This window comes from Plectropomus leopardus, chromosome 4, assembly GCF_026936395.1.
Source record: "Plectropomus leopardus strain MGB_pleo_1.0 chromosome 4, ASM2693639v1, whole genome shotgun sequence".
Taxonomy (NCBI): domain Eukaryota; kingdom Metazoa; phylum Chordata; class Actinopteri; order Perciformes; family Serranidae; genus Plectropomus; species Plectropomus leopardus.
The window spans coordinates 38,960,429-38,974,192 of record NC_142179.1 but is presented as its reverse complement, the minus strand read 5'-3'; the positions used below and the strand labels follow the sequence as shown (position 1 = coordinate 38,974,192).

At 41.2% G+C, this 13,764-nt stretch overlaps 1 protein-coding gene across 1 annotated transcript in view; it reads right to left on the bottom strand.

The window, feature by feature from the left end:
• The window catches only part of LOC121945001 (NMDA receptor synaptonuclear signaling and neuronal migration factor), a 147,217-nt gene that overhangs the window by 97,204 nt on the left and 36,249 nt on the right, over window positions 1-13,764 (bottom strand). The window contains exon 4 of the mRNA XM_088077245.1: window positions 13,300-13,372. Within this exon, the coding sequence (XP_087933371.1) occupies window positions 13,300-13,372 (73 nt within the window). The remainder of the gene's footprint in view (window positions 1-13,299; window positions 13,373-13,764) is intronic.

Below are 13,764 nucleotides of genomic sequence, written 5' to 3'. Positions count from 1 at the left end.
GGTTACAATCACATCATTTTTTTATCATGTTGTCTGAGTAGCAAGATATGACATCTCTGTAGGATAACCCACAGGCTCTCTGGCATAAGCAATACAAGCAGTGTTGCCCGCATACAGTGGATAGTTCATGTTGAAGTTGACGGTTATGGTAAAAATGTTCTTTATCCCGCGATGATTTTCCAGGAAAAAAAGGATGCTTTTAGGGTAATAAAAGCAGGTAGCGATAGGGGTTGCAGGATGCTCAATTCATCCAAAGCCCAAAAACCGCAGATTATGTTACCCAGTAAGCGTCTTAGGAGTGTTTCAAGTTCACCAGTTTTCATCTTCTCAGTAATAATCCACCAGAACTTCTCGCTTTGAATTAATCTCTAAAACAGAATCGTACGCAGCATAAACCACGAGAGTCACCATGTGAGGTAAGGGGACTCTGAATCTCATCTCAAGTCTTAAATTACCATTAGAGACATCCTCATTGGGATTTAAATTAAAAACAAAAAGGCCATAACCCTGCTCAAAATCTTCTCTGTCGATACACAGAGCTAAATCGTTGAGATGTCTTCCAATGGCTGTAAAGAGGTTGTAAAACTCTCTGACAGAAATCCTGTTGTTAAATTGAGGTTGGAAGGCTTTTGATGGAATCTGTCTGCTGTCTTGACAGAGAGCCTAATACTCCACATCGTAGTGGGCAAAGTTGAAAGGTGAAAGATCTCTTCTCCCTGTAAATGCATTATTTTTTACAAGAGTGATGTCCAAATATTTTGGCAACAATCCAGAAATGACATTATCTTGGTACATATTCTGGAATTTTGGGGGATGGAATAAGTTTTCACATTAATTCTAGATAACGGGTAGAGTGCGTTGCTTTTCAGCAGGGCTGCTAAATGACCCAGATGCACAGCTGGGGGAACGGCCACCTTTTTCACAAAATGAGAAGCCTCTAGTATTTTTAATCTGAAATCAGAGTTGGGCTGGCCCATTAAATGAAATGGGTCACTGGCTCTGGTCAGCTTGATTCATAGTTCTAAGTTGTTTAAAAGAAGTCGGTCGCAAAAGAAGATATCGGCGTGCAATGGACCAAAACCGTGAAACTCGCTCAATGTGGCGCTAAAGCGAGCCCTCTGAACATACCCTCTTTTGGGACCATCTGCTGTCCATAGCTCCAGCCGTATCTTTGTAAAACAGACCCTCTGTGAATTGACTTTTCAGCAAATCATCTGAAAAATTTAAAAATGTCTCAATCATGGCTTTGTAGGGGTGGGTGGTGCTGGATTGAGAAATCAGCCTGTCGCCTAGCATTACATCCACCTGTGAGAAGATTGTATTAATTGGATAGTTTATCACTCCTATGCAGGCATCCTGCGCCAAGTTTGTTCCGTCCCCAGTCACAATTTGCAAACACAGATGAAGCAGAGTGTTACTGAGATCCACATAGCGATTGCCTTGACCTTCAAGCACAAACTCCATGGGCGAAAAGTCAGTGAGAGCTGAGACTGGTGTTACATCGACATACTTGCTTTGTTTGATAGAAAACTGAGTGGGTGGGGCTGCGAATAAGTCCAGCTCCAACATGCTGCATTCTGGAGATTTATGCTGTACAAAAACCATCACAATATTTTCGAGAGTCAAGAGAATACATCGCTGGACCTCCTTCTTGTGGCTCGTCTTTTCTGCACTGATTTGCTCAGACTGTTGGTCTTGCGCTTTTTATGACCCCCCTGCACGACGCCCTGGGGGTCTTTTTCCAGGTCTTTGAGCTAGAAGCATAAGACCCGCACCATCTTGATCTTCCGTGACTGGAGCCTATTTTTGAGTCACTTGCCTGACAACTCTATTGACTACGTCCGACGCAATATTTTGCGCAGGGCTTTTAAGATGAGGCTTAGCAATGGAAAAACCTTTTGTAAGCATCAGTGTTACAAAGCGAAATTATTTGAAAACATGGATCCCAGTCCCTTGCCGTGCATCGTGGGAGCCCCATGGAACCCAGGCATCCTATTTCCCACTTGATTTTCAAAATAACCTACAAATTGATAAAGATCGGGGTGAGGTTCTACTTGCACCATCTTTTAATTATTTTCAGGAAGCTTCAGCGTTTTAACAGGCTTAAAATGTAATGTCAAAACCACTTTTCCGTAGGTGAAATTTACCGGCTGGTTTTGATCTGTCTTTATTTCTACACCAGCGTTTTCAATTTGTGCCTGTGCCACAGGTAAGTAGTAAGCCGGGTTAAAGGTTTTAGTGACTATGTCGCTAAATTTCCCCTCTATTTGAACTGTTCGTAAAAGCGGAGCGTACAAGTCTCCAACCACTTGCGGTGGCACCAGATCGCAGTAACAGAAGAACTGGTACTTCTCGGCTTTTATATCAGATGGATGAGGAGAGTTTTTGCCAGGACCGCACCCAAACCATTGGCAGGCATGTAAACCTAAAATGTACGCCATTCAGGGGGAAAAAACACACTCGATAGCAACCGCTACCCGTCCATTGAAACACATGTTTTAAGGGGACATACCTAAGAGTGACTTCAGATTGCATCCTTTTAGGCAACAAATTTATTTGTCTCAAAATGATTTCTTTATCATCGTAATAGCCTTCTTCAAATCTTTCCCTGTGGATGGTTAATTTGCTATTGTAATAGTCACATTTTTGTATGTGCTTGTTGAACTCTGGAACTCTGTGCTCCCAAGTGTCTATCCATTGAAAACTTGCCTCCTTAGCGCTAACATTATAAAAAGTGTGAGGGTATGAAATCTCTGTTAAAGCTATCTGCCAGGGACCGTCCAAGTGAAGATGCTGGGCTAAATCCACTTCAAAGTCAGAAATGGTGTTTCCTGTATACACACCAAGACTGGTGTTAGAAGGCAGAGTCATAAAATCCTTCTTCAGACTTTGCGTCCATGGCTCTTTGTGATTTGTATCAAAAGCTGTGTGCTGCCTTTATACATCAGTCAGCTGACTGGCCTCCACCCAACTATTGAATTTCTCTGGCCAATTTTTCCAATGCACCAGGACATACTTTTTACCACGTTTATTATGCTTGGCTAGAATCTCTTCCACTTGATAAAATTTATCTTTACCAACCGTTACTTTTTGTAATTCGGCTTCATAAAAGGGCCCGTCAATGAGCTCTCCATCATAATCTTTTATTTTGTACATGGGGGGCTGACGCGGTATACACTCTGACACTGTAAACAGCTTATCCATGGAACTTTGCTCGTATTTTTTATCAAATACCCCTCTGAGTTTGGATAATAACGTCACCTTCCTTTAAATTAATCTTTCACCTGTTTTTGCGACGAAGGGGAAATGTCCCAGCAAGTTTTGAAATACCTGCCGTGTGTTTACCGGAGTGACTTTTATTAAATTTCATTTTTATGCTTTGATGATAGCTGTCATAATAACTTTTTAACAGATCCTGTAATACATCTATGTAACGACGTGTATTTTTATATTTTTAGCTGTAAAGTATCGCCACATTCTAGTCTTTAGTGTACAGGTAAACCTCTCAACCACAGAAGCTTTCAGATCACTGCCGGTGGCAAAATGAACAATACCATGTTTCTGCATTAATGCCTTAAAATTTTTGTGGAAAAATCCTTTACCTGCATCACTTTGTACCTTCTCAGGCACTTTGCTGTCTGTTAACACTGAGGCAAACACCTTGGTCACTTCGCTTCCCGTTTTTGTCTTTAGCACTTTGGCATAAGCCTTTTTTGAAAAAACGTTGATAACGGTTAAAAGATACTTGAACCCATCGCTGTATTGTGCAAGTTGCAGAGATCAAGCTGAAATTGGTTTAGGGGCCGTGGTACGAATACTGTATTTCTTGGAAAATTTATTGTGGCAGGTTTATGTAAGGTATACATATCTTGCTCTGATAGAAATTTTTTCACCCCATCTACTTTGACTTTACTCCCCATGTCATCCTGCACAGCCCTGTGAAGACGGTCCACTCCCCCAAAACTGCCGGTTATTAGTTCCATTATTGTTTCTAATCTTTCCAATTCAACTCCATTGTACTTTGGCCCATTGTTTACAGTATTTTCAATGGCCTGATGTAAAAGAGCCGATAGCTCAAAAATGATGTAGCGTTCTCTCACAGCTTGAAACAGTCCTCTCAAACAATTTCCCATGGTACAATTGTCTAGCAACAAGTATATACATATATATGTATGAGAAAAAAGCATGCAATTTAAAAAAAATAGTCTTCTGAACCACTCCAAAGGTCAGCAGCCGCTCGAAGTTGAGCTAGTTGTTGAAAAGTTCCTTGATTTTGTCCACAATCTTCTCTGATGATTTCAGATTGTGAAGAAATGTTTCAGCCATACCTTGGACTCTGGATTCACTGGTATATATGCACTGCAAATACAGCAGCCTGAGGATGGCCAGAACAAACTGTGGTGTCCAGAGTTTTCTCATCAACGGGTCAAAGTGAGTCTGGAAGAAGTACTCTGGGATCTCTCACAGGCATTCATGCTGTATCTGACTCGGGTGGTTGACTTGGCATCCGTAGCAGATCTTGGTACTGGCTCAGGACAATGCTCAGTAGATGAAGGACAGCAGATTTAACGCCGTCAAGAAGCAGTGTCAACAGCACAGTGTCCGGCTGGTCACTCTCTGTGCGTATGCAATCGTACTCCAACCCATCATGCAGCTCCACATGAGGAGGGGGCATGTATCACAGGGTCCTAGAGTCCGACCTATATATGTTAAAGGAGAGGGGCGCGGAAGACGGGTGGGAGTGGCCTCGTATCTCGATCTTTTTTTTTTTTTTTCCAGAATAACAAAGAGAGATTCTTGTTTACCTTAGACACCTCCCTATAGCATCGACTGGTGCGAAACAGTGTGCCTATGTGTATCCCGCAGTCGTAGTCGCAGTCATTTTCATCCACCCCTTTACAGGCACACTCAGGGTATTTGAAAATACCCATTTTTTGAGCTGAAACTCTCCACAATGAATTGACCCTCAGGAGTTTTTCCAAACATTTAAAAAGTCACTCTGAAGAACCATCGGATGGAGACGTCACATTTTGATTCCAAAATCACTCTGACAGTCTTTTTCAACTCTTGTTCTTCACCGGGGCTATGAATCAGTGTTGCCTGGTCCGCTCCAGCCACCTTTTCAATTTGGACGCTATTTGGATGGCTCTGCATCTCGTCAGAAGATGGTATTGCCTCACCTCTAAACCATCTCACCATCTCACCAATTGTCTCTGGACCAAATTGTTCCCCCTGGTAAAGGCGGTAGAAAAGCACTTCTCCAACATAGTAGTTAAAGTGGCAGCCCAACTTTTCATTCTCTTCCAGTCAGTGCTGGGAGGTATACTGGTTCACACCGAATACCGGTGTATATTTTTGTTATGGTATGGATTCTTAATATGCCGCCATACCATTGTATTTGATTACACAATGTTCAGAATGCTGCGCTGCATGACACTGTTTCAGACAGGACCCTTTTCAATGTCGCGCTTCTAAACACGCATGTGTGCGACTGTGAGGCATGGTGAAGGTAAACATTAGTGCTCTGGTGTTATGTTAAGGTGAAGATGGATAGGATAGACATTGAAAGTTCCAAAATCTAAGCTGCAGAATTAGTTGAACATGATGACACAGAAGAACTCCAAAAGGAGGAGCCATGTCTTTTGTTTGGAGGTTTTTTGGTTTCAAAAAATCCGACGTCGACAACAACCATTTTATGCAAATGTTGCCGGGCCAAAGTTGGTGCCGAAAGCGGCAACACGAGCAATTTGCTCCACCACCTTAGCCGCAAGCATGTCGTGGAATATGAAGAATGTATGAAGTTAAGGTCAGCGCCCTCAACATCAGCAAGTAGTGCTAACATGGGGAAAGCAAAAGAAAAGTCGAGCCAAATGTCACTTCAAGACATGTTTACTAGAGGGACTCCCTACGATGGCAAAAGCAGTGGATACAGTGGATCGAGATTACAAACACGATCCACCTAGCAAAAGACATGGTTCCGCCTGATACAGTCAAAAAAGAAGGCTTCAAGCAGATGATCAAGACGCTGGATCCCAGGTATGAAATACCAAGCAGAAAGTACTTTAGCCAAGTTGCAATCCCCAACTTGTACTGGAAGCACAGAGCTAAGCTCGAAACAGACCTGGCGACCGTCCGCCATTTGCAGCAACAACTGATATGTGGTCTAGTCGCACTATGGAGCCCTACCTTAGCCTTACAGTTCACTTTATAAGTGATGAATGGGTGTTGCAAAGTCATTGTCTGCAAACAAGCTACTTTCCTGATGACCATACTGGAGAGTTACTTGCAGCAGGCCTGCAAGAGGCACTTGATTCCTGGGGGCTTTCAGAGAAGACGCTAGTGGCTAAGACTCAAGTGCTTTGGTCACAGACTTCACCTAGCCATAGGTAAGCAATAGTCATTATATTAATAGTGAACTATAAATTATAGCTGTAAAATGAAATTGATGAATGAAATGAAATAAATAGTTTTCTGTTATCTCTTTTCATCACGATCTTCATCATCATTATCATTATTATTATTATTATCATCGTCATCATCATCATCATCATCATCATCATCAATGCCTTATATGATATATATTTCCAACTTGCTTCGTGTGGGTTTATTGGAATCATTTGGTTTGGGGCTATGGTAAAATCAATGTTTTAATTAACATTAGGATAAGTGAACTAATATAATTGTTTGTCGTTTTTACAGAGAGAGGTGTGAAAGATGACCGCATACAACGTGCAGTCGGTGTGTGCAAAAAAATTGTGTCAGCCTTCACATACATACTCATGGAAGAAAAGGAGAGACCTGGCCATTGTTCAGAATGATCTGGGTCTTCCAAACCATGTGCTCACATCAGAGACGCCTACCAGGTGGGGATCACGTCAGATGATGATTCAAAGAGTGCTTGAGCAAGAGAGGGCCATTAGTCAGGTTCTAAAAGATGACAAAAAATCAAGGCACTTGGTCCCTCGCTGGCAAGCTGTGGATGTCCTAGAGGCTGTCAACAAGGTGTTGAGCCCACTCCAGGACTTCACAGATGCCTTGTCAGGAGAGCAATATGTCATTGTCTCCTACCTCAAGTCAGTGCTCAGTCTCTTCAACACATCCATTCTTGTTGAGGAAGAGAGTGATACTCAGCTGACGAAGGATGTGAAGAGAAACATTCTAGCCTACTTGAATGAGAAATATTCCGATCAGGTCACAGATGACCTGCTTGGCATTGCATCTCTTCTTGATCCACGGTTTAGAACCAAGTATATGGATAAAGAAAAGGTAAAAAATTTTAACTTTTTATTTTCAACTCGAGAGGGCAAAAAAGGAGGCGGAACTGCTTCAATTACAAAGATTACCATGTGCTCAAATGAAGTATTTTTTAACAACTTCGTATCATTTGAGTATCATGCCTTTGTTTTTAGCAACCCCCCCATTCTTTGCTTAACCGTCTACAGACCACCCAGGTACTCATCATCTTTTATCAATGAGTTTTCCGAACTTTTATCAATTATCTATAGTAAATACAATAGAATTTTAATAACTGGTGATTTTAACTTGCACATGGACAATTCCTCAGACACAGTGTCCAGAGAATTTTTAAACCTTTTACACTGCCTAGATTTTAGACAGCATGTCACACAGCCAACTCACAGCAGGGGGCGCACCCTGGACCTGGTCATAACTTATGGCCTGTCCATTGGTGGGCCATCTGTTGTGGATCTGGCTGTGTCTGACCACTTTTGTGTGTTTTTTACAGTCACCAGTTTTAATCAACGGGAGGCCCCGGTGAGATCAGTGAGGAAACGCTACCTAACTTCTGAAGTGGCTGCAAAGTTTATCCGGATTTTACAGAGCACTCCAGCAGATATTTTACCAGCACCATGTGATTTCATTGTTGACAGTTTTAACAATAAATTAAAGACAACACTGGACTCAGTGGCCCCACTTCAATTGAAGACTGTTAAAACAAAACCTACACCGCCCTGGAGAAATATGAACATCAAAAAGCTGAAGAGAAACTGCAGGAGTGCTGAGAGGAGATGGCGAAAGTCAAAGTTAACAGTTCACTACGAAATATTCCGTGAACACCTCAAAACCTACAATAACACTGTCAAACAGGCAAGAATTTCTCACTTTCAAAAATTAATCAACGACCATAAAACCAACCCAAAATTCCTCTTCTCCACAATCGACCTTTTAACAAACGCAAATTTTAATAGACCCTCCAAGATACCAAGTGACGCCCTTTGTGAGGATTTTGCAGACCACTTCAGAAGTAAAATCAATGACATCAGATCGAGTCTTTTACCGCATCAGATTTTAAGTGTTTACTCACCCGAATCATTGATTTTACCGGAGGAAACACTGGAGAGTTTTGCCCTGGTAGATGCGAGGACACTTGGTCGAGTTTTCTCCCAAGTAAAGCCCACAACCTGCCTCTTAGACCCAATTCCCACTCCATTTTTTAAAACGTTTCATGCATTCTTTGAGGAACAATTGATATACATGGTGAATTGCTCTCTTCAGACGGGTGTCTTCCCCACCTCCTTTAAAACGGCGGTGGTGAAACCCCTTCTGAAGAAGAGCAATTTAGATCCCAACATTTTAATAATTATCGGCCTGTATCGAACTTACCATTCTTAAGTAAAATCTTGGAAAAACTTGTGTTTAACCAAGTAAATGACTTTTAACCACAAATAACATTTTAGAGAGGTGTCAGTCTGGTTTTAGGATGAATCACAGTACCGAGACGGCCCTTGTACAGATTTTAAATGACATCAGGCTCAACTTAGATAACCATAAACTCACTGTCTTGATACTACTGGATCTAACTGCCGCCTTTGACACAGTAGACCATCACATTTTATTAAATAGACTGAGGAACCTGGTCGGCCTCTCTGGTACTGTTCTGAACTGGTTTGACTCCTACCTCACAGATCGACACTTCTTTGTAAGTATGGATACATGTTCCTCAGGAATCCATGAGATAAAGTGTGGGGTTCCCCAAGGGTCAATTTTAGGCCCAACTCTTTTTAATCTGTACATGCTTCCCCTTGGGGACGTCATCAGGAGTCACGGCATCAGCTTTCATAGTTATGCTGACGATACTCAACTGTACATCGCTGTGTCTCCTGATGACACAGGGCCTATTGATGCCCTTTTAACTGCATTTCAGACATAAATTCATGGATGGCAGCAAATTTCCTACAGCTCAACCAGGACAAAACAGAGGTTTTAGTCATCGGTCCTGAAGGCCAGAAAGAGAGACTTTTACCAAAGTTACAGGCTTTTAGAACATCACAATCTGTAACAAATCTGGGTGTGATTTTTGACTCTGAGCTTACTTTTATCCCACACATCAAAAACACAACAAAAATTGTTTTTATCATCTAAAGAACATAGCCAGAGTCCGCCCGTTTCTCTCTCAGGCCAGCACGGAGGTACTGATGCATGCTTTTATCTCTTGTCGTCTAGATTATTGTAATGCCCTGCTCTCTGGTCTTCCCAAAAAGAGCATTTCCAATTTACCACTATTGCAGAACTTCGGCCGCACGAGTGCTGACGAGGACCAGAGGGCGGAGCATATTACACCGGTTTTAAAATCGCTTCATTGGCTCCAGTGCGTTTCAGGATTGATTTTAAGGTTCTTTTACTTGTTTTTAAGTGTCTCAAAGGTCTTGGGCCTTCTTACCTAACTGAGCTGCTTTTACCTTATCAAACCTCGCGGACCCTGAGGTCCTCCGGCACTGGCCTTTTAACCATACCACAAGTTAGCTCTAAAAGAAATGGGGAGGCGGCTTTCAGTTACTATGGCCCCCGTCTGTGGAACAGCCTCCCGGAGAACCTCAGGATCACAGACAGTGTTGAGGTTTTAAAAGAGGCTCAAGACCCATCTTTTCAATCAGGCTTTTAACTAACTAACTAACTATTTATTTATTTATTCTACTTTTTTATTTTATCTTATCCCACTGTTTTAGTCTCCCATTTATTTATTTATCTAATTATTAGCGGTTATAACCTTTAAACTATTTTACTGTGCACTTGTATTCTTTGTCTTATTTTACTGTTTCAGTCCCTTACGTTCTTAGCTTTTATGTTCTTTACCTTATTTTATTGTGTTAGTTTTTAGCTCCAGTGTTTCCTCATCGGGGCCTACCGGACTGGGAGTGGTCTCTGGTCCACCATTGGGGGTGCTGTACCGTGGACTGTTTCGGCCCGGGTGGCTAGAGGGCTCGGCATCTTGGTGCGGGCACTCCTGTCCGCCCGGGTTGGGATGGTCTCTGTGGCGGCGCCCCGGCGGTGCTGGACCGTGACCTCTCTCAGTGAGGTTGGCCCCCAAAGGTAGCTTCTCCCTCGCCTCAGGTCTCAGTGCCTAGCCATGTCTCTTTAGTAACAATTGGTGTGTGTTGGTGTATGTGTGCGTGTGTGTGGGTGGTAAGGGTGGATGTTCGGGTGCCTTTGCGAATATGTGTGGGAATATCTACATGATTGTGTGTGTGTTGTTGCGTACGTTTATGTGGGGGTGGGAGGGTCAGGCTGTCTGTATTTTTCTTGATTTTCATTGATGTTTTTCATTTCTGTTATTGTTTTTAATCTCTGTGAGGCACTTTGTGTTACTCTTTGTATGAAAAGTGCCATACAAATAAAGATTTGATTTGATTGATAAAGCAGGTTTTATCCAGAGCAGTCAAAGAGATAGTGTCACTAATAAAGGCCCAACAGGACACTCTCTCAGGGGCTGCTGGTGCAGCAGCAGCAGAAGCAGAGCCTGTTCCTCCTCTTTTGGCCAGCTTTTTCAAAAGGCAGAGCAGCAGCAGCAGCAGCAGCAGCACACTGTCAGAAGAGGAAAGCATCAGAATGGAGCTGATAGTCTCCTTACAGACCACAGAGGTTGACAGTGATGTAGACCCTTTAGACTGGTGGAGATGCCATCAGACAAATCTCCCTCGCTTTGCCAAGCTAGTGCGGCAGTATTAATGCATCCCTGCCACCAGTGCTCCATCAGAGAGAGCGTTCAGCACTGGTGGCAACATTGTCACTTGCCAAAGGGCCGCACTCAAACCAGATGCTGTGGACCATCTGGTTTTCCTGGCTTAAAATTGTGAAAATTGTAAATGTTGAAATGTGTGATTATTGTTTCTATTATACAGGATAATCCTGTGAATCAAGTTGCACTTTATATTTCTTTTATATGTTCAATACTGGTTTCAAAGCAATACTTTTAAAGGAAGTGATAACTAATGGAAGTTGCATAATTTTGCTTTACTGTTTTATTTGTTTGAATGTGTATATATATCTCAAAGCAATGCATCTTAGATTTACTTGAATACATGTGTAATGTACCTGGGTTTTAACTAATACAAGTTGCACACATTTTTGTATTTATTATGTAAGTTGCCTTTACATGCTGTTGATTTCACTTTGTTTTACTATTTATTTGAATGTGAATATACCTCAAAGCACATATCAATGCAATTAGTCTCTTCACTAAGTCACACTTGTTTTATATTTCCTTTTTAGATCTACTTGAATACTGTGTAATGTACCTGGGCTTGAACTTAAAGCAAAAGTATAACTATTGCAAGTTGCACTACTTTTTGTATTGGTTTTATGAAAGATGTTTGTGAAATATGCACGGTAAAAGTTCTGTATTTTGACTGCAGTTGTCTTTGCATTCTGATTTCTTACTTCATTAGAATCATGAGTGGCTCTTCTTTGTAAACAGCATCATTTTGTGGGGCCATGCAACCCTGTATTACTACTAGTGTGGAATTCATCTACAATATTCACTCATCATGACAGTGAAATAGTGCATCCTAAGTAAATCTACTGCAGTGATTCCTCTCTCAACCAGTAGAAACTGTTGTGAACATCTGATTATGCATGAAAAAAAAAACAAAACGGTCCTATACAGTGAAACTGTTAGAATTTTGAAAAATACCGTCATATACATTTTTGGTCATACCGCCCAGCACTACTTCAGGCTCCATTCAGCCTGCAGGTTGCCCGCCAGAGGTTCTTGAATTCTGCATTTGAGCACCAAAGATTTTCTTGGGTCATTCCACACAGATGAGTTTTGAATAACCGTCAGCAGAGTCTTGCTAATAACTGCGGAGGTATACACTCTCTTAGGCATGTTTTTTTTTTCTTCTTCAACAACCGGAAACAGTTTTTCCAGACTAGAGAGAGAACCCAATAGATTAAACACTTGCGAGTAAAAGGGTCGGGCCTATGTGTTTGCGCGCTCCGCAGATGTGCTGGGGATGTGGCCCTATTTTTTAAATTTTTTTTTATGTTGGGGGGGGTGGCCAAAGGTCAAAGGTCAACTCATCCATCAAATTAAGCCTTTGATGTGACAGAAAGTATGTTCTTTATTTTTACTTTTTTTGCTGAAGTTGGCGGGAGTTTTCGCTGTTATCTTCTTTATTAAACATTGCCATGAAAATCTACAGGCAGAAATCATGTTCATGGAAAACAAAATGTATTAACGTCTTATTTTTGTTACATTTAGTCAGAATTCAGATTACATAATTTTAAATAGTAAAAAAAAAATCTAAATTAAATCATTGTGTGTTGATATTGTATTAAGGTACACGTTATCTAACCTTAACTTGGTGACTGGCATGAGCCACTTATCATAGTAAGTTAGCTCACTGTAGAAAGCTGCATCTGTATTGACATATATTAAATTAAATCTCTTCTTGATTACTGTCTTGCAAAATGGCATGCAAAAAAAACGGATTTGCAATGATGTATCATCTGGTGTTTCCCATGTTTCCCAGAAGTTATAGCAACTAAAGGAGGTAAAGGGGATATGACGTCAGTGACAGGTAACCAAATGAAATGCAACATTTCTTAAATAAAATTGCAGATTTCTCTAGGACTAAACATTGTTGGAAACATTTGGGATAATGTAAGTACACCCTTCAACAAAATATCTACCATAAGTACGGTGGTTTCTCTATTTTAATGCGGAAATGAAACATATTATATCTTATACTAAATAGAAAACTTAAGTTCAATTTGGTTAAAAAAGTTATTTCCATATCAGCAGCTATGAGTTTCATAGACTAAAAATTAAAATGTAAAAAATAAAGTGGACTTATTACAAGTTGTACTGGCTTCATATATTAGTGAGGCCAACAAGTAAGAAATGTGTAAATGCTCATTAACATTTTGTGACAAAACACTACATTTGAGCAATAATTCTTAGAAGGAAAAGTTTAAACGATATCCAGCCAACATGGTGATGCAGTATGACAATGTAATGTATAGAGTAGGAGTGAGGGCAGATTTCCATGCAATACTCACGCCTGCATGGTGGTGGTGGCTGTTTGAAAGCTGAACATATTCTCTTTGGGGAACCAGCTATTAGGACTGTCCTCTGAAAACAGAGAACAAAAGGAAGGCATGGTATCAGGGTTATGAGTGTTCAAATATGGGCCTTGATATGAAGAGAGGAGACTAGTGAATGCATGTTGTCAAGACAGTGTAAAGTGAAACAGCTAAGGATGAATGGGTAAAATACACCTTGTTTTTATGTTTTATTCACTGAAATGTCTAGTGTGTAGGATGTAGTGTTATCTAGCAGTAAGGTTACAACCAATTGGAACTTCTCCAATGGTGCCAAGCATGCGAGCAAATTATGGAGGTGATGCGAAAATGCAAGTGGCCTCAGCAAGAGCCAGTGTTTCTTTATCCATTCTGGACTACTGTAGAAACAACATGGCAGACTCCTCAGAAGAGGACCCTCTCTGTAAATATAAATGGCTCATT